A 26,354-nucleotide genomic window follows, 5' to 3' on the forward strand; every position below is an offset into this window, starting at 1 on the left:
GGACGTCCAGTATATTTTCATTGAGTGCTGCGACTATTCCGAGATTTAAAGCCTACTGTGTTCCCCAATTTTACTGACTAAATACGTAAAACCTGGAAGCAAATGACTTCCATTAAAAAGAAATAACAGAATGTATTTTAATAAACATGATTCACAACATTGAACAAAATGAAACTTTGAACTTCTCTAAGTGGTGGATAGTTTCAGATTGTCACGTCTTTAGGATCCAATAACCTAATATCAAGTTCGAACATACTGCCTAATTGTCAATGCATACTATTTAACTGTGCTTAGTCTAAAAAAATATTGAATATTTAACTTTAAATTTTAATACGAATTTTTTTGTTATAACGGTCTCCAAAAAGATTTTATCTACCAGTCTTGATAACCTTACGTACAAGTGAAGTATTGGAATAAATTATCCAATAACTACACAATACGGTGAGTGCTTCCGATATGGTCCGTTTGATACCGGACGCCAGTTGGCTATGTCGGTTAGTTACGTAGCCGGATTCGAACCCCACACACGTGGTTACCCCACACGGTTTCTTATTCCCACTAAAACAACGAGAAAAAAAACCTATACGCGTATTAATGGCATTAGAACTGTATTTAAAAAAATCGCGGTACGTGATTGGTCGACTTCGTCTCCATAGCCCAATGGATTAGAAATGTCAAAATTTAGCGGGAAAACTGCTTTGAATTGTCAAACTCTATTTAATTATTTCTTTTGAGTCTATAAGTGTGTGTATGTGTGTAGCATGAAATAATAAAATCAAAGGACTATAATTAATACTATTTGTCTTTCACAATTATAATTTTTATTTCATAAAATAAATTGAAATCGTGAACGTGCATCTTTTGTGTAAGACCCCGAAGTGAATCTGTGTTTTCTTTGGATTTTCTCCAGCCTCAGAACAGAAAATGTGGTGGCTACTGAAATTTTCGATTGTGCTACAATGTAAGTTTTATAAAAAATATTTATCTTTTATAATTTGTTTCTTTGATTTAGTATTGAATATTCTTAAAGGTCGTTTTAAATACGAAACAACTAAACTTAAACAAAATAATGATATGATTAAAAGTTTTACGGCTTAATCTCTTAATTTACCGTTTTCGTAGAAACATCGGAAATAATTTAAAAACAGTACAAAACGCGAGAGAAGATCGCAAAAGCAACTTTAACTTCATATATGACTCGTAAAAACCGAACGAATTACCACAATCATATAATTTTGGTTCTACACTCTTATACATTCCATTCTTACCAATCCTACAATCCTTATAAATATTGGCCAATCGTCGCTAGGTACTCGAAGTAAAATTGGCACTTCAATATATTATTGTATATATTTTTTATTGCCTTTGTAGGCAAACGAGCATACGGCCCACCTGATGGTGAGTGGTTACCGTCTCCCATGTACTTCAGCAATGCTAGGGGCAGAGCCAAGCCGCTGCCTACTGCTAAACTGTACTACTGTATATTTACTACAGAAAATACGTCTCCAACAAATGTATCAACAGAAACACGGAACGACTGTCTCGCTGACTGACAAATTCTATACTGTTCGAGATGGTATACAATTTAAAAAGGACTTACGTTATTTTATTTACTTTTTTTTCCCACTTCAACTAATGGTCTAGAGAGACCATATCAGCGTAACCTTAACTAGTAAGTGAGCTCACGGGGCTCAAACCTGACGATGTTGCTAACACGAACCCTAGCAAGAGCCGTGCTTCGTAGAATCTACCATCGGATCGGAAACGCGATCCACTGAGAAGATCCGGCGAGAAACTCAGTGGGCTGTGTCTGTGGGTTAGTTTACTCGCCGAGCTCTTCCGATCCCGAGGGTTCGACGAGAACGATGACCGGATTTTATTTCCCAGAATGTTCTTCGGTCTTATACGTTTTTTAACAAACGTTAAATATTTCCAAAAAAGGGTTACAGTGCATTAATATTACCAATAATCTACCTATCAAGTATTAAGATTAATAAGTGAAACAATTGTTAGTCCAACGTTAATAAGACTTCGACGTGTCAGGACAAAGAGTCCATCCTTAACAGCTCTATTTACACCCTGAGTCTTATCTTAAGTACAAGTGACAGAGCATGTTGCAAGCCCACATGATTGTGTATCATTACATTGATTATTACTGTCGTGAAGCAATCATTCGTTCCAGTTAAGTAAAGCAAAGTAAGTAAAGTAAACTTGGATCAAAAAATTTAAATTGTTAAATATTGAGGTACACATCAGCATTCATCCTTGTTATTTTTAGGCTCAGCCAAAATGACTTAACGACCCAAGGAAGATGGCATAGCTCGTAGTCATGTATATAGGTGACTACACTGGCTGCGTCCACCAAATATACCTGTAATTCACGACTTTGTCCATTACGACTGAAATAGTACTAGCCATCTCTCTTATTACAAGCTACTGTAAAACTATTAGTGCGATTTTACTAATACTAGTGGTCCCCGCAGTAGCCGAAATTCGACTATAATTAATTGAAATTAAGAGTTTAACCTTTATTATGGCTCTATTGTCCAACACTATTATACCTCTATAATCATACAGATATTAATATATTCTATATAATACAGATTTCACCAAAACTACACTATATTCGATAAATAATATTAAAAACAAACAATATTAATCTATTCTCAATTTGACCACAAACTTCAAAGAATAACAAAAGTTTCACAATTGACAATACACCAAGAGTATATTTATCAATGAAGTAGGAAACCTATGGAAATGAAACGTCAACCAAAATTTCGTGCCACTGTGACGTCATCTGGCCACAAAACATGGCGGCTTTAGTGCTGTACAAAAGATTTCAATGTTATCAGGTTTTATCGATAAACGTTCTTGGCTCATTTTATTTTAAATATTGTTGAGTATTATTTATTTGTAGAATTTATACTTTAATGGGAAGTAAGTAGGTATATTGTTATGTGCAAATATAATATGATTTAGATGGGTGAAATCTAAGACAAGTTCGTCCTTCGAATTTGCCAAGTAAACGATATGATGATTTTTAAAAGTTGCTACACTGATTTTATAAAGTTGTCGTTTGTCGCAAAACATAAAGATATGGCGTAGTTCAAAGCCATCAGCCCATTTCTAGCATGCTAAATGTTATCGTATTTTGAGTACGTGTTTTTCTTAGACTATTACAATCTATTTTAATTGTTTTGCTGACTCTAAAGTCCGTAACATACTACCGTAGCGCACCCCAAGGAAGGTGCGCCGCACCATTTGAATCACTTTCGCTTGAGAGTGATTCAAATTTTAAACTTATCAAGGGACCGCGTGAAAAAAAAAACACCTACAGAACATTTATTCATTAATTACAAACGTCATTCCTTGTGACTTCCTCTCTAAAATCACTTAATTATTAAATATTTAACAAATTTACAATAGTGTTTTACTCACTGCGGAATAAAACTATTTTATTTAAATAGTTCCGAAGAGATTTTGTCGGTAGCCTTTTTCCCGAAATATCTAAACAGAATGTCTAAATATGTTTTGATGACATATTTTAAAGTGGTATTCATGATTAGTGTCATGATCAATAGATTCCGACCGAAAAATGGATTTTTCGGATGAGGGCTCCATAATGAATTTAAATACATATAGATAATAGTTTTAGGATATCGACTTTCTTGAGATCCTATAAAATACATTTTAATTATTATTTTTGTATGTTTTAAGCATGATAAATTATGAAATTTTATATAATCAATCATATTAAATCGATATCAAAGTCAATAAATAATGTACAACCCAAAACAGACGGCCGAACTGACGTGACAATGACATTTGGCGCGCTAAACATGGCGGATTTTCGGCCTCATTAGACGGAGACGGAGATATTTACGTATATTCATGTTTCATTTTATGTACGCACTGAAATACTGTTATATTGTTTTCTTGCGAGTTAAAGTGCTGAGTAAGAACGAGATAGATATATGTTTATGTATGTGCCTTCAAAATAGGTGCTATTTATATAAGCAATTGTACGTATAGAACAATATGTCGTGTCCCTACTATATAGGTCTATGATATTTATACGTATGTGTTGTGTCAAATACGTTGTAGTGTCTGTAATGTTTTCTTTATTGATTTAATGTATTTTTTATGCATAATTTAAAAAAAAAATAATCATCCTGCACTTCTTCTCTATGTTCTCTATAAGTGTGGGAAATTTTATACTCCTCCGTCCGCGCAATTTTCGTAAAAAGGGGTACAAAGTTTTTGCTTCACGTATTAGTATAATATACTTAGTCTGGCCATAAATCCTGTTACAATTAAAAATAAACAAAATATTACATTTGAATTTGGAATCTGTCATTTTTATATGATTGCTCATTGAGTTTTTTCATTTTGGCGCCAATACATTGTACAATATTTTGCAATATTAAAATGGAGTGGGGTGATAGAGAAAACCGAATCGCTGTGATTGCATTACACAAAGTAGGTATGGAGCCAAATGCAATTTTTAAAACTCTCCATACGCTTGGTATTAGTAAAATGTTTGGGTACTAGGCTATTAATAGGTGCAATGAGACCTCCTCTGTTTGTGACAGAAAAAGATCTGGTCGTCCACGTAGTGTTCGTACGAAAAAGGTGGTCAAAGCAGTAAGGGAAAGAATTTGAAGAAATCCTGTCCGAAAGCAAAAGATTTTATCTCGGGAGATAAAGATAGCGCCTAGAACCATGTCGCATATTTTAAAAGATGACTTAGGACTTGCAGCCTATAAGAGAAGTACTGGTCATTTCTTAACTGATAATTTAAAAGAGAATAGGGTAGTAAAATCGGAACAACCACTGAAGCGGTACGCAAAGGGAGGTAATAGAAAAATTTGGTTTACGGATGAGATTTTTTTACAATTGAGCAACATTTTAACAAACAAAATGACCGTATTTATGCTCAAAGCTCTAAGGAAGCTTCCCAATTAGTCGACAGAGTGCAACGTGGGTACTTCAGTGATGGTTTGGTGGGGTATTAGCTATGAAGGAATGACTGAGCCATACTTTTGTATAAAAGGTATCAAAACATCGGCACAAGTGTATCAACAAGATACCATTTTGAGAAGGTAGTGAAGCCCCTTAACAACACCATGTTCAATAATCAAGAATGGTCCTTCCAGCAAGACTCGGCGCCAGGTCATAAAGCTCGGTCTACGCAGTCTTGGTTGGACACGAACGTTTCGGACTTCATCAGAGCTGAAGACTGGCCGTCGTCTAGTCCCGATCTTAATCCGCTGGATTATGATTTATGGTCAGTTTTAGAGAGTATGGCTTGCTCTAAGCGCCATGATAATTTGGAGTCCCTAAAACAATCCAAATTTTCCTATGGAATGAGTGCGTGCTTCTATTGATAACTGGTTTCAACGTTTAAAGGACTGTATTGCAGCCAATGGAGACCACATCGAATAAGCTTTTTATATTGATGTATTAAACTAACACATTGTAAAAGTAATAAATGTTATTTGCAATAGTTTTTTTTTGTTATTTATTGTAACAGTATTTATGGCCAGACTAAGTAGACGATTGGAGGAATTATTAAACCTTGTCTGAAATGCCTTCTACGAGCAAAAAAGTCTGCCAACTTAATATTGCTGAGCGAATTAAAGTGTAACAATGATAGTCGCTTTGTATTTTGTAATTCTAATGCACAGGCAGTCTATAGGCACTATTAGAAGCTCCCTGATTCGCTCGTGAAGTTCTAGAAAAATCGATTGCTGTAAATTGTCTGAAATTCGATTATTTTTTTTAAATTCGATATTCGATAAACAATTAAGATGACACTAAATTTATTAACTGTTAAGGTTGTATATTGCAAACTAGTTAACATGATGTGGTCACAAAAATTGTTGTATCAAATTTTTAAACATTTTTCTGTATATTTATATTAATAGAAACTAAAGCGGGTATATTAAGAAATTAAAAATGCAAATACGATGTCAGAACGTCCGACTCGAATGTCTTCGGTGTACGTGCCAAGTTTCTTAAGTAGAATCGATTATTGTAAATTGAAAATGATAGGGTCTATTTTAATACTATTAATATTAAGGTGGATGAACTCTAAGGATGACAATGTCAGTGAACTTTCCACTAAGTAGTTGGCGGAGTTGAATATGTTATATTCGAGAAGATAAAATCCGTAATATATTGAGTAATTAGTAATTTTTCGGCATTTAGAGAGTTCGCTCTGACAGGTTCTACCGTCGTGCCTATTTCTTATATTTTTCAGGGTCTACACACTTTTACTGGTGGTAGGACCTCTAGTGAGTCCGCACGGGTAGGTACCACCACCCGGCTTATTTCTGCTGTGAAGCAGTAATGCGTTTCGGTTTGAAGGGTGGGGTAGCCGTTGTAACCATACTGAGATCTTAGAACTTATATCTCAAGGTGGGTGACGCATTTACGTTGTAGATGTCTATGGGCTCTAGTAACCACTTAACACCAGGTGGACTATGAGTTCGTCCAACCATCTAAGCAATACAAAAAAAACTAGTGTAGTGCAACGTACAAAAATGACTTCGTTACAACTATTTATTGTCGTACGTTTACTGAGTACTGTGTACTGTTTGCTGTCGTGTTTTTTTTTCCTCCAAAATATTCAGTACTTTTTTGGTCACGAAAGAACTTACAAGATATGTCTGTTTCTCCGCTTTAAATACCCTAAAATCGGAAATTAATATTTATCAGTCATGTAAATGAACCCTTATCTTTATTTAGTTGACGTTGATTTGTTAGTGTCGTTTTCTTGTAAGCGATAGATAACCTTTGTTGTGAAATTCAACGATTGTGAATGTGTCATTAGAATCGTATCGTTTAGAAACATCCTTTTCATTCATTTTTTTTTCCTACCTATGCTGATAGCCTTGAGAGGCTATTTCAGCTTAACCTAGCTTGTGTAGGTGAGCTCACGGGGCTCAAACCGGAGAATTGCTAACACCGCCCTAGCAAGAGCAGTGCTTCGCAGAATCTACGACCGGGTCGGAAACGCGACCCACTGAGAAGATCCGGCGAGAAACTCAGTGGGCTGTGTCTGTGGGTTAATTCGCTCGTCGAGCCCTTCGTCGCAAGCGACGGGTTCGACGAGGACGGTGACCGGTGCTTGTATTGCCTAAAAGCACCGTTAATGGATCAGGAGGATCCGTGATGACGTGCTTTGGGCGACGTCGACGGTTTACCATTCGGTCTACAGGATCGGGTATGTAGTTTCCAGCGGCCACGACAAGAGGGTTCTCATGTCGTGCCGTCTTCTCAAAGTGGCGCAGCGATGCCGACTGTAGATACTTACTGACGGGGTCGAGCTCCAGGTCATCGTGGAGGTCCACGTTCCTCTGGAACCATGGTGCTCCGACGGCTATCCTGCAGAATCGGGATTGTATAACCTGAAGGGGTCTCAAGTTGGTGCGGGCCGCGTGAGCGAACACTACACTTGCATACGTCATGACGGGGCGTATACAAGTTTTGTAGAGGGTTACCTTGTTACGGAGGGACAGTTTGCTTCGTCTACAAAGCATTGGGTAGAGTCGTCCTAGTATAAAAGCGGCGCGATCGCGTACCGTTTTTACGTGGGGACGGAATGTCATCCCTCTGTCGAGGGTGACGCCTAGGTATTTGACCTTCGAGGCCCACGGTATGGGATTTTCAGTCATAATATCGATAAATATATAAATATCGATTTTTTAGCCCACTGAGTTGCTAGTTGGATCTTTTCAGTGGGTGGCGATTTCGATCCAGTGGTAGATTCAGCAAAGCACTAACTTTGCTAGGGCTAGTTTTAGCAAATTTGTCAAGCTAGTTTCACCCCATGAGATACTAGCTAAAGTAGGAAAAAAAAAATTGTTTTAAGCATTCGTGGCCTTCTACATTGTACACGTTATTATCTAAGGGGCTCTTACTAGGTACAAGCTTGAAGTGTCCTAGATATTTGGGCATGTTGCAAGCACCATGATCACAGGCTTATAGAACTGTACTCTTTGAATGTAAAAATCGATGTAGGAATCCTTTCAATATTAGTGTTCTAATGTTTCTTTCGAAAACGACCTAATCCATGACCAGACAGGATCTTGTATGACAATCGGCTTAAATGTACTGAGAGACATGTATAAACTAATTCCTTCCGTATTGGAAAGCGTATGGTGAGCCCACTCGGGTAGATATCACCGTGTTGCCTGTTCCTGTCGTGAAGCGGTCATGCGTTTCGGAATCGATGTTTTTATTTGTTGCTTATATGGGTAGACAAGTTCACAGCCCACCTGGTGTTAAGTGGTTACTGGAGCCCACAGACATCTACGACGTAAATGCGCCACCCACCTTGCGATATAAGTTCTAAGGTCTCAGTATAGTTACAACGGCTGCCCCACCCTTCAAGCCGAAACGCATTACTGCTCCACGGCAGAAATAGGGACCTACTCGTACGGACTCACAAGAGGTACCACCAGTAAATAAATAAACAATCGGCTTTGCTGACATCAATGACGATATCGCTCACCGTCAGTTAGGCCGTATGCTTGTCTGCATCCAATGGCAAAAAAGTGTCAAGGTAGCTTTCATTCACGTTATAATGTTTATGGACTCCGGATATCACTTAACATAATGTGGGCCGTGAATTCACTCACAATCCTACGCCTTAAAAAATAAAAGTTGTGTTTTGTATAATCGCTTGGTTGTCATACTTGTAGCCCTGACTGCGGTACCCTGGTATCAGATTACACTATCCTGATCATATTTAGTATTTTTGTTATGATTGAGTTCTAATTTCATTACATATGTGTGCTTTCGGTACTCACAACATGAGATCATCCTAGCAACATCTTTGAATGTGAAACGCTTAATATTATTTTTCAATCATTTCAATAATTAAATACGTGTAATTTGTATGTCTCCAAGCACACCCACGACCACATTAAGCTTAATCCATAAAAAATCTCACATCTTCAATAATTATTTACCCGGATCCGTGTTAATAGAAATACCTGCGTCGAATAAAATCGAAGGTGTTGATTTACGAAAAACCCCGTGAAAATCCACGAAGACGCGAAATACTCAACATAATTGAATCTCGCAAAGCATGCACGCCCCAAGCGTACGGGCTCCATGAATGATGAATCGGCTCCAAGAATTTGACTACAGATTGGATGAGGCTGTTTGAATAATCAAACATTGATTTTTTAAGTTGAAACAAACGTCTCGTTGGCTTATTTTTCAATTGAAAAGTAATTGGTTTAAATTGTTATTAATAGACACAGTCTTACTTATATCTTTAGAGTCTATTAGAGATAAGAGAGTAAAATAACGAAAAATTATGAATGGATAATGAACTAGTATCAAAATAGGAGGATGATATAAAAGCTATTGCTGGACCACGGGGGATACAGGTAGACCAAAATAGAACCAAATGGAAGGACTTGGAGGAGGCCTTCACCATGCTTAATGGATTATTAACCTAAAAATTATTGAAGATGATTAAACATTAAACGCTCACCTATTTACTTTGTATTTTAACAGGAAATAAAAGGTTTTTTATTTTTATTTTGTTATGATTTATAACAAACCAGTAGTCTTACTGATGGAAGAGTGTCTTGTGAGCCCGTATTGGTATTGCTGCCGTGTTAGCAGTAATGGGTTTCGGTTTGAGGGAATGAATAGACATTATACTGTAGAAGTGAGACTTAGAACTCATGTCTCAAGGTGAGTGGCTTCTACTGACTAAAACCTCCTGTCGCTCAACAACCAACGTCCAAACCTCGCGCATGAGACAGAACTCATGAAGAGGCAAAGGGGGGAAAGTGAAGCGTTTAGTGTGGAACACATCTCTCCCATCACCCTCCCCCTCGGGACGCCGGACTGGCGGTCGTCGGCGCCACGACCACAATCCCTCTCGGTCAGCAGGTTATCCGAAGCCCGCCTAGGTGGCGCCAGTTAGAGTGAGCTATCCTACGGAATACCCCGCTGGACCAGAACCAGCGTTGGTCGAGGATAGCCGGCCTTCCATCACCCGGATGCTCTTGCGTAAAACGCGTGCAGAGCAGCTTGCACGTCGTCTTCTTAGGCCTCCCTCACCGGTCCCCAGACCGACATGTGAGGGGGACCCGAAACACTTAGAGGGCCAGGGCTTGGGCGACATCCGCCTCCCTGGCCCCCGCTCGATGGCGGCGGGATTGTGCATCTCTCACGCGCCCCGCCGCCTCCTTCTGCGAGATGGTGCACTCGCAGAAGTCGAGCATCGCCTTCCACGACTTGTTGTCGCCGAGCATCGATGCCACAACACTCGGCAACGACAAGTCGTTTCCTATTTTTGCGACGAGGACACGGCGCCATCCCTCCCATGCGGGGCAGGCGACGAGCGTATGCTCTGCCGTGTCCAAGTCGCAACCACAATGGTGGCACTCTGCCGTCGGCTCGGCTGTGATCCGGTGCAGGAACTCACCGAAACAACCATGTGCAGGGGTACCCTAACCGGAAAAAAAACGTCCGTAACGTAAGATTTTTATTCACTAAATAATCTTGTGTGGTCTTGTACATAATTATTGTCTGATTTAGTATCTTTAAAAAGAGTTACGTATAGCATTTTCATCGGTTTTCATGAGTCACAAACATAGTTAAAATCACTTATATGATTTAATTTGCGATGATTTAATAAAGTGGAAGTTATACCGTAAAAATATTAAATTTGAGATTAGATTGTAAAAAACAGGTTACATTAGTAAGAATTTTTAAAAATTCGAACACCCAGCGACAACACTATCACGGAGTCTTAGTAAAAGTCACATGAACACATCAAATGATTTAAATTAATCAAGTCACCGTCCAATGAAAAACAAATTCGAATCACTGACTATCAACTCGTATGCATTGACCCGGATTTAATTACTACAAAAAAGCATTCATTGTATCAAAAAAATCAGAGCCACGTTCCTCGATTATCTGATAAACAAAAATCGACTTTGTTCACTGCCGTTGAAAGCGTTTCTTAATAAACGGTCGTTTGAAATATGACTGTTCAGTTTTGGCGTCAATCGATAATAATGATGAAAGTTCAAACGTATGGTGCGCAATGACAATCCAATTAACTTGAACTCGACAAATGAAAGGTTTTAATAAAATATTCAATGAATTTATTTCATTTTATTACATTTGCAGGTTTGTTTTAAAAGTATAACTGGCAAAAGGCTTCAGTAATGTTCGTGCTAAATTTAGCATAATATTTTTGGTCATTATAAACTATGTACCGGTGAGGTAACAAACCTGATATTAGGAGGTTTCCGGAGCACTTGGAAATAGATTTAAAGTTTTTATCTTTCTAATAAGCTACTTAATTGTTTAATTAAGTCCTTAATGTGAGCTATTTCATTTTATTTTAAGTCACACGTCTTGTTGGTTGTAAGTTTTTGGTTCTTCTTTTTTTTATTCGTTCAATGGATGGACGAGGATACGACACTTTGCGTTAAGTGATTACCAGAGCCCATAATAAACATCTACAACGTAAATGCTGCCACCCATTTTAGGACATGAGTTCTGAGTCTCGGTCTTTACAGTATAACGGCTGCCCTGCCTTTCAGACCGAAATGCATTACTGCTTCACGGTAGAAATAGGCAAAGCAGTGGTAGCCCCCCATGCGGACTCACAGGACCTGTTCCTACCTGTTCCTTTCAGTAAATACTATGTAGATATTGTATCGTTTGTGTTCCAAATTAATATAATATAACACAGGTATCCTATCCAGTATCCTAATCGTACTCTAGATTATAATACATATATTACATCTCCACCGCCATGTCCCGAGGATTAACTTCGTTGTTGTTAGATTAACAAATACGACAATTTATCTAAGATTACCCGAACTATCTTTTCGGTGCGTATAGTAACATTATATCAATGCTGTATTACTTATCAAATCTAACTTCACATCAACTATTTTTTTGTCTAAGTCGGTCGGACTAACTCGGTTTGTAGAAGTGATGTTAAATTTTTCTAGTCTGACCATAATAATTAGTTTAAAGATTTGAAGATTTATAAAAAAGGCGCCAAAGTCATGATTGAGAAAAAAAATGCACAGATAATATAAAAAATTTGGATATGCGTTTCGTTTCACGCTGTGAACATCTTGAACAACACCATTTAATACCAATTGGGCGGTAAGCTGATCTGCACATCTGTAGTAATGAAAAACGTATTCAGAAAAAATTTAATATACATATATTCGTTTTAAGAACATTCTTCAAGTATATATGCATAAAAAGTCGTGAGGTATTAAAGGGCAGCTCACAGATGTCTCTGTGCTCAGATAAGGGCGGTATCAACCAAGATTGGCGCCGTAAGACAATGTCACGTGTTATGCAAATCGCCGCGGATAAGTTTCGCGGAGTTTCACGCACGGCCGCTTCCAACAGTCCTTTGTCATATGACCATAATTCGTGACGTAATTTACGAAAATCTAGCTCACTTTCAAACGTACCCATAAAATTAAGATTCATCCCTGTGATGTGGAATTGGCTGTAAATTCACGGGATTTTATTTAATGTAAGTGGAGGAGATCACAGATCACAGCTCAAGGCCTGAAAATTTTGATTTGTTACACGCATTAGAAATAAGTCAATTTTTATAAAGCGGTGCCTTCTACGATTTCCAACAGATAAAACAAAAATGCGGACAATATTCCTAATATTCCTAATATTCTTATCTTTTATTCTTTACATTAATGAGAACTGGATTACTGATAGTATTGGATAATAAAGTAATAATAGTTAGTTTGAAATACAAAAAGACACAATAAAAATTGTCCTCAATCTTCACATAAACGTTATGTAATAATTATTAGGAAATCCCAGTTGTCTGCATTCTCAACGTCACCCTATTGTATGGGAAAGTTTTGAGTCTCCCGCGACTGGCTTTAAAAATTCAAACTCCAAGTGACGCTGCAGAGTGAGGCCCTATTAACATTAAGCAAGTCACTTTTGAGACCTCTCGCCTCCAGAAACTTGGGATTGTTCCCTGAAATTCGACACCGGGCCCTTGTTCCGCGTATATTTTTGCCTCGAAATTTGAAACAACCGTAAATTTTACTATGTTTTCCTTTATGTATTCAATGAACTTTGGGAGGCATAAAACATGATTCTGTTAGGGAATTGGGCTGCAAAGTAAAAAAGTAGGGCATTATGATATGGCAAACAGGACTGTGGGCAATCACTGAAGAATGCAGCTAGCTGGGACATTTGATTCAATATATCTGTATACTAGGTGGAATAATAATTGAATAATTAATAATTGAATAATAGTGAATAATAAATGAACTGGTGGTAGGACCTTTTGTGAGTTCGCACGGATAGTTACCACCACCCTGCCTATTTCTGCCGTGAAGCAGTAATGCGTTTCGGTTTGAAGGGTGAGGCAGCCGTTGTAACTACTTAGTCTGGCCATAAATACTGTTACAATTAAAAATAAACAAAATATTACATTTCAATTTGGAAACTGACATTTTTATAAAATTGCTCATTGAGTTTTCTCATTTTGGCACCAATACATTGTACAATATTTTGCGATATTAAAATGGAGTGAGGTGATAAAGAGAACCGAATCGCTGTGATTGCTTTACACAAAGTAGGTATGGAGCCAAATGCAATTTTTAAAACTCTCCATACGCTTGGTATTAGTAAAATGTTTGTGTACCGGGCTATTAATAGGTGCAATGAGACCTCCTCTGCTTGTGACAGAAAAATATCTGGCCGTCCACTTAGTGTTCGTACGAAAAAGGTGGTCAAAGCAGTAAGGGAAAGAATTCGAAGAAATCCTGTCCGAAAGCAAAAGATTTTATCTCGGGAGATGAAGATAGCACCTAGAACCATGTCGCGTATTTTAAAATATGACTTAGGACTTGCAGCCTATAAGAGACGTACTGGTCATTTCTTAACTGATAATTTAAAAGAGAATAGGGTGGTAAAATCGAAACAACTACTGAAGCGGTACGCAAAGGGAGGTCATAGAAAAAAAATTGTTCACGGATGACAAATTTTTACAATTGAGCAACATTTTAACAAACAAAATGACCGTATTTATGCTCAAGGCTCTAAGGAAGCTTCCCAATTAGTTGACAGAGTGCAACGTGGGCACTATCCGACTTCAGTGATGGTTTGGTGGGGTATTAGCTATGAAGGAGTGACTTAGCCATACTTTTGTGAAAAAGGTATCAAAACATCGGCACTAGTATATCAAGATACTATTCTTGAGAAGGTAGTGAAGCCCCTTAACAACATCATGTTCAATAATCAAGAATGGTCCTTCCAGCAAGACTCGGCGCCAAGTCATAAAGCTCGGTCTACGGAGTCTTGGTTGGAAACGAATGTTTCGGACTTCATCAGAGCTGAAGACTGGTCGTCGTCTAGTCCCGATCTTAATCCTCTGGATTATGATTTATGGTCGGTTTTAGAGAGTACAGCTTGCTCTAACGCCATGATAATTTGGAGTCCCTAAAACAATCCGTACGATTGGCAGTGAAAAATTTTCCCATGGAAATTTAGAACATTAAAGCAATAAAAAAAAACATTTTGAAGTCACACAACATTAGCATCAGATTTGACACTAAAAATAATGGTCTAACGTCAAAAGCTTTTAGCGTTACACCATTAGAATCTTTTAAACGAAAATGGATACAAAGCAGACATAGCAAAACCAGAAGGAAGGCTAAGCCCACATCTTCCTCATTAAATGAACAGCCGAAAACATGTTATCATAAAGAGCAAAACAGAATACAAACGATTGCAGTAAACAAAAACACGAGCGCATTGTTCGTCTCATTAAGGCCTCACATGCACAAGACGAACACAAAAAATATCGTAACCACATTCCGGTACTCATATCGCAAACGTACAAAAACGGCGCGTGCTCAAGTAAGCGAGCATCCTGTTGTGCACCTTTGTGCTTGCACGGTACTCGTCCAAGCGTGACCGCGTGTCTTAACGTATATCTTGGGCCTTTAAATACTAGGTTTACCCAAAATAGGGTTGTCAAAATTTAGTACTCAAAATAGGGTTGTCACAAATTCGTACTCTAATAAATAAATCGTTGATTCTATTTGAATTATGTAATAGATTTGGTTTGCTCTATTATGTCTATCAAACTATATGGGTTGACAACGATTCCAATTTACTCATATTGAAACTATTACTATATACTAGTGGTCCCCTGATAGTCGAAATTCGACTATAATTAATTGAAATTATAAGCTTGTACACTATTAGGTATGATTCTATTGTCAAAGACTAATATACTTCTGTACTCACAGATTTCGCTATCATTACACTTTAGACAAATATTAATAAAGACAAACAATATTACTCTATTCTCAATTTGACCACAGACTATAAACAATAAGAAAAGTATGACAATAAACAAATAGTATGCATGCGTGTGTGTCTCAAATACATGGTAGTGCGTGGATTTTTTTTTAAATTGACTTAATGTATTTTTATGCATAATTTTAAAAAATATTAAGATTCTGCACTCGTTCTCTATATTCTCTATAAGTGTGGGAAAATCCATACTCCTTCGTCCGCGCAATTTTCGTAAAAAGGGTACAAAGTTTTTGCTTCACGTATTAATATATAGATATTGAAGAAATTGTGGGCAAGATAAAAAAAGTAACTAATGCCCACTGTTTTTCCCTCCTAATTGTTGGTAGCAGTTAGTACCAGCAACGCATGGTTTGATAGGTTAGCTGACGGAGCTCAACTTGCTAACACTAATCCTAGCAAGAGCAGTACTTCGCTGAATCTATTACGTATATTTTACGTATATATATGAAGAAGAGGTATCGATTGTACTGAAAAACGTTTCTCAAACCCGAATTCATGACGGCCTCCCTACAGACATAATAGCTCTAGGTAATGCTACCTCCCCGTTTGAGCTTACCATTTTTTATCCCTAATTGTCATTTGGCTCCAATTAAAGTAAAACCGATACACAGTTATATATAATTTAAAGTAACGGCTACAATGAACTGTGTATAAATAGAATAAAAAAAGAACAATATGGTGTTTCCACTATATCTTCACTTACTATCGCGTTACGGACTGTGAACAGAGCCTGCGCACGCGTCGCTTCCTCATACGTCACGCTTGGCGCATCTGATACATATTAAAATACTTTCCTCCTTTTTCTTTCTTGAAGGAACTTCGTTATGACGTCCTGCTCTATCTTCAAGTGAATTAATTGGGTGACACGTGCCTTTGCATTTGGTGAACATATGGTATTTGATCATTTATATGTGACTTAGGCATATATATTATGATTATCATTATTTTAGGGTAACTCACCGGTTATTGTATAGTAATTACGGCCGTTTCTAGACCTACATGAGTTCTAGATTCTAGTTCTCGATGGTTAACCCATCTTCCGAATTAGAACGAGTTATTATTTGTAAAGAGGCTCAGAACATACCAGCACTGCCCATTGCACAGTTAAAAGTTATGTGTAGCACTTTTTTTTATTAAACGATGTTTTTCCTTCATCGCCAAAAACATTCGTGAATGTGAATTAAGTGTGTAGTTCATAAGAAGAATTTGGAACTTCCTCCGGGACTAGACATCAATATTGCATCTTTATGTCCATACCTAATCGTTAGTAGCTTAAGGAACTCTTCCAATCCCACGTAGACTGGTAGGTGAGCTCACGGGCTCAACCAGAATTGCTCACACTGGCCCTAGCAAGAGCAGTGCTTCGCAGAATCTGCCGCTGGATCGGAAACGCGACCCACTGAGAAGATCCGGCGAGAAACTCAGTCGGCTGTGTCTATGTGTTAATTCGCACGTCGAGCCCTTGCCCTTGACGAGCTGAATCTACTACCAGATAGGAATCAGAGAAGATCCTGCGAGAAACTCAGTGGGCTATGTCTATTAGAAGTCGCATTACTTAACATAAGTTCCTCTGACGTAGATTCGGCCGCGACCACTTCATTTCTCGACGACAAATCGGAGTAATATTAATCGTATCTCGCGAAAACTTTAAAGGGTTTATTACCGAGAACAACTTTACTATCAAACGAACAAGTATTGCACCGGCCGTTGCTCCTGCGTGCCGCTCTGCTGAACTCCCTGTCCGTCACGGACACTGAACATATGCAGTTTATGATTCATATCCTTTGTACGAAAATGAATTTATAATTTTTTAAAGTCAAGTAAAAAGAAAAAGAATCGGCGATTTAATCTTCTTTTTTTTTTGGAACGAAGTTCCTTATGGAACAATGCGGAGAGGTACCCTAACCGGGAAAAAACGTCCGTAACGTAAGATTTTTATTAGTAATGAACACAGTGTACCACTTAACTTTGAAATAGCATACAAATTAGTAGTGCACAGTGTATGACTTAACTTTGTAATAACGTACAAAAAACAACATATTTTTTTATCATTCATTGACCACGATCTCAGAGCGTTTGTTTGCGCAATACACTAACTCCTATGCAAACAACCGTGAATGAAGTGTACCACAATAAGTTCGCACGTTACCGAATGGCCGTGGGTTGTTGCGAAACCTCCAGTTTTATTTTCTTTATACCTCGAATAGAACTTAAAATTAATATTTTTATAATAAGGAACTTCCGTTTCCGTTGAACCCTATTTGTACGCAAATTACAATGACCTAGAAGTAAACCGTAGAGTACAACTGACATGGAACAAATATTGGAGTCTAAGAGAAATATTCAAGAGTAACCTGCCTACTAATCTCAAAACTAAAGTTCTAAATTCTTGCCTTCTGCCTTGCTTATTATACGGATGTCAAACATGGACGTTTAGTAACAATATAAAAAACAAAATAGTCACATGCCAAAGAGGAATGGAGCATAAAATGCTAAATTTAAAGAAAATACAGAAAATTCGTCACTCAAAAATCAGAAAAATTAGCAAAGCAACTGATATACTAGTTCAAGCCTTAACTTTAAAATGGCAATGGGCTGGACATGTACATGTATTTTCTACATGGATACTAAGTTTCAAGTCAATCGGATGCATGGTTCAGTAGTTATAACGGAACATCCGTAAAAACCACTATAGATTTATATATTAGTATAGATTTGGATCCTAATGTAAAAAATGTACGTAATAATAAGGAAGAAGCTATACATAAGAATAGAAAAAAGCTGTATTTAAATTAAAAAAACAAATAGACATGTATTTTTTTTTTACTATTTTTGTGGGGCATGTGGTGTAATAAGTTTAAGGATAGTAATAAATAAGTATTTGAATAGTAAAGACGCGTTTCATATTCGCTGCAGCGTCGATCCTTTATAACGTTAAAAAACTCTCACTAATCACACAGAAGAACACCAAGAACGAAACGGGATCTCGATCTAGTTTCCTTTTAATTTCATTAAACGTCTACAAAGCGGGCACCCCTTTATGCTATTAACGAAAAGTAAAATATTTGACGTAAAAAGGGACCGTAAAGAATCCACAGAATTGATGGGAACCACGAAACAATATTCGCCCGGATTCCTTTCCCGATAATATGATGTTTCCGGCAGGACGACCGTCTAATGCGTCCTTGTGGAATCCCTTCAATTTTGTACCGGATTATTTCCCGTTGAAGAAAAAAAAATAAAAGCGCCATTTTATCAAAACATCGCTTCCTCGAAATGATATTGTTGGCGTTGAGTGAATTTTCAACGGTATCCGATTTTTTGATTGTTAAAAATATCTTTTGTCCAGAGTTTTTATTTTTTATTTTTAAATAATTCCAGAACTGAACTAAACTAGGTATAATCCTACGATCATATTCGAGTTTATAACCCAATAATGGAATCCTTAGGTAGAAGAGTCTGCGTCATATTATTTATTCGTTCATATTTATTATTATTATTAAACAGAAAATCAACGAGGCCACAAAACAAAAAATAATAATAAAATAAATTTAATCTATAACAAGCTAAACAAGAACAAACCAATAAACACATTATCACTGATTATTTGTAGATATAAAATCCTATAGAGCAACACAATTTAACCACGTAAATGTAAGACATCAAATCATGAGCATTCGTGAGCACACTCCGCGCTACGTACGTACGACGTTATTAAAATGAAAACTTAATGTGAAGTCAGTTCAGAATTCAGGCTAACGGTCCAACAAATTATCATCATCAATATTTATGAACGAAAAAAAAAACTTTCAATCATCCGATACATATTTTGTTCAAAACAAAAAAAAAAACAATTTTATACGCCATCATACATAGCGAAAGCACACGGGTCAGTGTTGCGAGATCGTCCCAGGAGTGATGCGGTATTCAGTTATTATTGATTTTGCCTACACATGGAACAGTTTAATTTTTTTTGTCCCCAACGAAATTCCGACCCCCGGGGCCGACCGCCGTATGTTATTGGCCGAATGAAAAAAAAAATCATACACATGATAGATTGTTTTTTTGTAAATAGCCTCGAGTAGGCACGTTTCGATGCTTACATAACGTAGTAGCCGAGTATCGTATTGAATCGTAATTTGTGATTTTAGGCAATATTTTGTTACAAAGGTTGATAAATAAAATCGGTTACGAGCGACGTAAGATGTTACAGAATCACTGATATTTTTAAATAAACAAGGGTATATAAATAACCAGAATGTTTCAAAACGATTCTGATTGTTATCGTGGATTATAGAAAAAGAAGGTTGAGGCCATCGTTAAAATAGTGATATTGAAGATCATTCCGAATAATTTATTTTAAATTTCTATTAGCATTACAAATCAAACCGCTTCTTCTTTGAATTCCATATACTGAACAAAAGGATGTATTGTATATAATATGACCACCCTGTTTTTTCTGCATCTCAGAAATCCAATTTAAATATCTTTGGTATTCAGTGAACATTCAATACCAGTTTTGGTAATCAGCCTATGCCCATGAGCGACAGTACTTACCATCAGGCGGGCTATAATCTTGCTTGCCTTTAATGGTAATCAGAAGCCCGCATGGTTCGTGTTGTTGTTCTACTTATTTTCTTAAGCAAAAATGGTGAAAAAAGAAAGTATCTATTGAATTACTTGAGCTCCTCAATGGATGATACCGGTATCTCCGTTTTAGTGGCATAGATGGGCAGACGAACCCGTACCTTAAAAAAGAAATCTCTGTTTTAGGTATATTAGAATAATTCCTATCAAACCGAAACATAATAATAGTTTCGCTGCAGTAATAAATAAAACGATAAAACCAACGCCTGCAGAAACACATGTCCATTACTACACATGCAATAACTCCTATCTAAATTACTTAATTTAAAATATACAATATGCCAATTCTTAACACTATTCTTCCAAGCAGCATTGACTAAGTAGTAATATTTAAAATAAAGCATCTCCTTTACGGAAATAAAAAATATACAAGGTTAACTCGGTGGCACAGTATTTAACGCCTCTGACTACTGGGTCAAAGGCTCTGGGTTTGATTCTCACGAGAAAACAAGTTTGCTCTTTATTTTGGATCTTTAACGATGTGTATATTTATTCAAACGTTAATATGTATGTAATCAGTCTCAGTCTCTGTTTCTAATGGTACTTGGGCTTGGAGCCAGCTTGATCGTTTATAATTTGACACAGATTATCTGTTTATAGTATTTTCTTTTGGAATAAAAACACCCACACAAATTATCTAAGCATTTTTCATTTTCGCAGGTGTCAGTTCTGTTCAAATCATAAACATGAGGGTACCAGACATAATTCAGTACGGAACCAAGGACAAGGTCACATTGGACTGTGACTACGTTACCAGTAACGTCACAGGCTTAGTCGTGAAATGGTTCTATATGGACCGATCCACTAGTATATATCAATGGATTCCACCTCAGAAACCTCAAGCTCTGGGGATGTTTAAAGATAAGGTAATTATTCTTTCTCTATCACTTATCTCGTTTCTTCTTCTTTTTCTCCACCTTATCCCACTAGGTGGGGTCGGCACAGCTAATGTTTCTCTACCATTCTCTTCAATCAGCTGTCATCTCAATACTCACTCCTCTCTCTCTCATATCGTCATTCACACACCTTCCATACATCTCCTAGTCACATGCATCTTCTCTCTCCGCATCACATGTCCATACCACGCTAACCGTTCGCTCTTTAATTTGTTGCCACTTATCTCTTTTATTATAGCATATAGAATATAATCTATGATATTATACACTTTTTCCCTTTTTTTATATAATAGACTTAGAATAAAACCAGCGTATTTATTTTCTGTGTACAATAATGTATAATCTAGTTCATATATCACAACAACTATCTAAAAAAAACTACGAAAATTACAACCAATATGAATTACTAGTGGTAGGACCACTTGTAAGTCCGCGCGGGTAGGTACCACCACCCCGCCTATTTCTGCCGTGAAGCAGTAAGTAATGTGTTTCGGTTTGAAGGGCGGGGCAGCCGTTGTAACGATACTTGAGACCTTAGAACTTATATCTGTGGGTGGCGCATTTACGTTGTAGATGTCTATGGGCTCCAGTAACCACTTTACACCAGGTGGGCTGTGAGCTCGTTCGCCCATCTAAGCAATAAAAAAATAAAAATAAAAGTTAAGATTTCATAAACTTCGTTCTTCCAGCTAGACCTAACATACAAAGTATCCCACAATCCGTATACGCAGCACCGAGCTCTGAGGATCATCAAACTAGATCCTGAGTTGACCGGGAACTATACGTGCGTGATCTCAACCTTCCTGGCTGAAGACGAAAAGACGAAACCTATGACTATATTTGGTAAGTTACACATGTACCATGTAATTTAGGGCTTGATAGCTACAATCACTCCTTACAGTAAATCATAATGCAAACAAATTTAACATATGCTATAGATTAATCTTCTTTATTTATTTAAGGATAAAAGTCGTATCTAAGTTACGGTAACAAATTTTTTATATTTTTTGTGTGAATCTAAAACAACATAAAAATTTGTGACTATCCATACAAAACCTTTTTTTTTTACTTTCTTAGTTTATAGTATAATGAATACCATCATAAATTTAATATAATCATTGTAAGTTCAGCCAAAAAAAGGTTTATAAAATAAACATTCGTTTAATAGCTAAAAACTAAAAAACACGCTCCAGTAGCGAATCAATTTAAAAACTTTTACTTCCACCTTTTCAGGCCAAAGTAATTGAGTTATTATATTCGTCATCGTTCCTTGATACGTTTGCAAGTTTTTGTGTTAATTAGACCTTTAGAAGTTGATGGAAATTCGATTTAGCATAATGTTGCATAGATAGCTAGACCCAAGCTAGAGACAAGGCCAGGCCAACAGAAACGCGATGAGAATTAAATTTCAACTACTTTGAAATATACGGCTATCCTTTGAGTCAAAACGCAGAACAATTTTGTATAAACCCACAGAACTAATTTGTGTGGGCACTTAATGCTTCCTCTCAAGTCCGATTTAATTGCTAGAAATATCTCATTATAATTGTTAAATTTTCGCCACAAAACCCAACTTATTATCTCCCACTAAAAGAACACATCAGAACAACCATAACGTACTCTAAAGTTAGATTGCTCAATATACAACTCTAACAACTTCTACCTGCTATACATAGCTTATCATATCACGCTATTATACAATACACAGAATAACGAACAGACACAATGTAACTGTAATGCACAACGGGGCTGCACCTACGCCGCAACACGCTTGTGAGCTGAGACGAAACGGATATTACATCTCAAAACTTTACCTACAACAGAACAGGGATAGCCTGATGATATATTAAATAAGCGATAGCGTTTTTAGTATTTACTTTTATAAATAATTGTACAAGTATTTTGATTTAGGCAGGCAGGCAGGTAGGCAGGTAGGTAGGCCCCTGCTTGGCTCTACTTCTGGCATTGCTGAAGTCCATGGGCGACGGTAACCACTCACCATCAGGTGGGCAGTATGCTCGTCTGCCTACAAGGGCAATAAAAAAAAATATTAATGAAAGATTATAGAGGAAATATTACACAGCAGCATAGTTATGTTTATTGTTGTTTCTATTGACTCCTGTGTCCTATATTTATCTTTTTAATTTCTACTATAAGATGGACTATACTGCTCTCCCAATCAGCGAATTCTTCCGTGCAAGCTTAACATTACTATAGAATCTATGAGGGCATTGTTAATTAATTAATCGTATATTTTTAATGTAGTTTTATATCATTCCATAAATTTCAAAGTGATTTTTGAGTTATTTTCGATTAAACTGGTTAACAAGGTTCAAACATTGAAGCGAGAAGTGCAGGGGAGTTGTTTAATGGATCACTTTATCACACACACACACACACACACACACATCGTGCAATTCTGTAATTAGTGAAACTGCTAAGAGAATAGGCAAAAAAAGGGTGCGTGTACTTATGTACGCGCGTAAGAAGTTATACATTATTTTTATCAAATTTATTTCTTTTTTTTAATTAATATTAAATAATTAATAGTAAATATTTAACGTTAATAATTTAATAATCTTTAGTATGAATTATATTAAATAATAATTTTGTCATTTATATTACGAAAAAATGAATGCTAATAACACTTTTTTTTACGAGTGTACATGCGCGAAAGTTCACCTGCGGCTATATTCAGACTCGCCAAGTTACGTCGGTCGTATTGTAATGATCGATTTAGTGGGCAACTTCATTTCTGTTCATTTTGTGTCACGGTGCGCGCGCATCGTAAAATTTCACTGTCATCAATTTTTCATAACACGCCTAAAGAAGTATAACTTAAAAAAAGAAGACAGTTTTGAATGAACGCTAATATATGTATATAGAGAACCGCTCCGCTCATCCTTCTCTAACAGAAACCTTATTATAATAGCAATGCAGAAGAAACGGTAATATTTAATTTTATTTACGTTAGGTACAGGCTTATGTTATACTAACTTCTGATATAGGCATGGACATCACAATGTATTTAATGCTGTTTACCTCTAGAAATGTTTTCAGTTATACTAACTAAATTTGTATTGGACTAACAGCTATTCGAAAGAAAAAGTCAATCGCATTCTACTCGATTACCCCAATTACTATCTGTATTAACTACTTGTCGTATCTATTTCTACCTTCATAGTATTCCTAAGCACCATGTTAAGATTTCCTTCAAACAAAGTTTGAAAAATGACCTCCATAATAAGCAGCATCTAACTCTACTATTGGCATCGTTTACGATCCTTCACTATCACGTAAATTATATACTTGACTGGTCTTGGAAGTCAAATCAAAAACAATCGACTAACTTTACAGCCTTAAAAGAAATGTATCATTACAGAGCAACAATCACCAGTGATCCTCTTAATGGACCATCAGTTCTGTCATTTGTGTCTCCATTCAGCCATGCGGTCCGTATATATAATACACGCGCCTCTTTTTATACAATGCATGCTCTTTAATGCAATGTATTTGATATCGTGTCTCAAGTGGCGGCATTAACTTTGTAATCTATATAGACCCTACTAAGAGAGATAGAGCTTCATATTCAAATTTAATATAGTATCTAGAAATAAAAAGGGTGTTTTCAGCTTCGCAGACTTATCGAGAAACCTGCTAGTAATAACAGCTTAACATTGCTTAATATTAGCTTTAAGTAAAATGGAAATTCTAGAAAACTGTCATGAAACAAAAACGATCACCCTTTTAACTTAAAAGCAAAGTAAAAGAGTAAGCAAAGCAAAGTATAAGAAAATAGTAAAAATGGCATACATTTTAAACCTGTTATTTAATCCGAGGTCATTCGTTCTAATGGTTAGCCGAAACAAAGGAATATACAGCGGTAATGAAATACAAATGGGTATTATACGGTAAAACCATCAATATTTGGAACAAATTTCACAAAGACCTTTAAAAACTAGAGTTTCTATTGCATTCATTCCACTGCTAATAGAACATATTGCTCATTTTTGTTTAAGATTCTGCTATTAGCTTAGCGATCGCCTAGATCCAATGGAATTTGAGAATGTCTAAGATTTGGATATACGGGCGAGGGACTCTGTTGAAACGAAGTCCTTGCGGGCAAATGAGTACAATAAAACACTTTCTCGTCTCAATGTGCAATCTTAAATGACTTCGCTTGTATCGTAACAGCCACTGCTCCTAAACTCTGGTGGCTGTCTCGTTCACCTCTCATAAATAAGGCGATAATTGGCACCTGGGAGAGAATACCATCACGAGGAGCACGTGGTGATTCTGATGAATGAATGAAATCATTTAGAGCTGTTTTTATGCTCAAAGGTTGTGTTTTGTGATGAGAAGATTGTGTTTCGTCCAGAAACGTTTGCGCTTAAGTATGACAAATACTCATCAAGTGGTTGTGCAACGTTTTTGTTACTGTCCTATTGTATCTTTTAAAATGTGACTTCCCCACAAAAAAAAATTTGGTGCTACAGTATAATTATACTTATATTTGAAGGAAAATTTCTTCTTTAGTCGCATACTTCATTGCTGAAGGTCGTGTCCCTGAAAGCCATTCGTGGCTCTTTGTATCATCAGCTTCCATTTCCTTCGGTTTTCGGCTTCTCTCACGGCGGTCGCAACAGAGAGTTTAGTGAGCGCAGTTATCTGATCTGACCAACGGCTTCGTGGTCGACCGGCGGGTCTTTTCCCTACTACCTTGCCCACCACAGTCAAATTAATAATAATCAAGGAAAATTCAATAATACCCAAATAAAGCGTTTCCAGTTAAAATGCAAATTCCTTGTTGCTGACGTTCGGTATCCATTAAGAGTCGCGTGTCCACAGACTGTTCAATGTTGTTCCAAAACATGGTCGTCGTCCGCTCTCCTACTGGAATTAGAAAACAAAGGTTTACGGTTTCAACTGAACACGATTTGGTGCTCGTAGTAAATTTACACGTCGTACAATTACCCAATTAAAAAAATTACCTCACGTGTTACTGAAAATCATCTATAGATGAGGTCATATTATTGAGTTTGATTTCGTTCTTTCTTTCTTTCTCTCTCTATCACTCTATCTATCTATCTCTCAGTTAGTTATTGTCATTTATGTCGTTATTGAAGTATTTTTTTTTTTACCGATTTTTATTTTTATGGATATACTAGCCGTACTCACCCGCTTCGCTGGGTATTTAAATTTAACATTATTATTTATTATCTTTATTATTAGGGAGTGTATGTAACACTCATATAAATATTAGCCAATCCATTAAGTACATGTATTTTCTACATGGATACCAAGTTTCAAGTCAATCGGATGCATGATTCAGTAGTTATAACGGAACATCCGTAAAAACCACTGTAGATTTATATATTAGTATAGATTATGCCTATGTTTGACATTATTTAATTTGTCAAAAGTTGCTTT

General features: G+C 36.7%; 1 protein-coding gene and 1 non-coding gene across 2 annotated transcripts in view; both read left to right on the forward strand.

Annotated features, from left to right (window-relative positions):
• The first annotated feature begins 461 nt into the window (after positions 1 to 461).
• LOC101737868 (uncharacterized) overlaps positions 462 to 26,354 on the forward strand; it is a 32,153-nt gene continuing 6,260 nt past the window's right edge. Inside the window, exons 1-3 of the mRNA XM_038015118.2 lie at positions 462 to 961; positions 20,689 to 20,894; positions 21,614 to 21,767. Of these exons, the coding sequence (XP_037871046.1) occupies positions 925 to 961; positions 20,689 to 20,894; positions 21,614 to 21,767 (397 nt within the window). The 5' untranslated portion in view covers positions 462 to 924. The remainder of the gene's footprint in view (positions 962 to 20,688; positions 20,895 to 21,613; positions 21,768 to 26,354) is intronic.
• Positions 1,730 to 1,807, forward strand: Mir2808a-1 (microRNA mir-2808a-1). Its single transcript, NR_107394.1, has one exon. It is a non-coding gene; the product is annotated as a microRNA mir-2808a-1 (primary transcript).

Source organism: Bombyx mori, chromosome 13, assembly GCF_030269925.1.
Source record: "Bombyx mori chromosome 13, ASM3026992v2".
In the NCBI taxonomy this organism is placed as follows: Eukaryota; Metazoa; Arthropoda; class Insecta; order Lepidoptera; family Bombycidae; genus Bombyx; species Bombyx mori.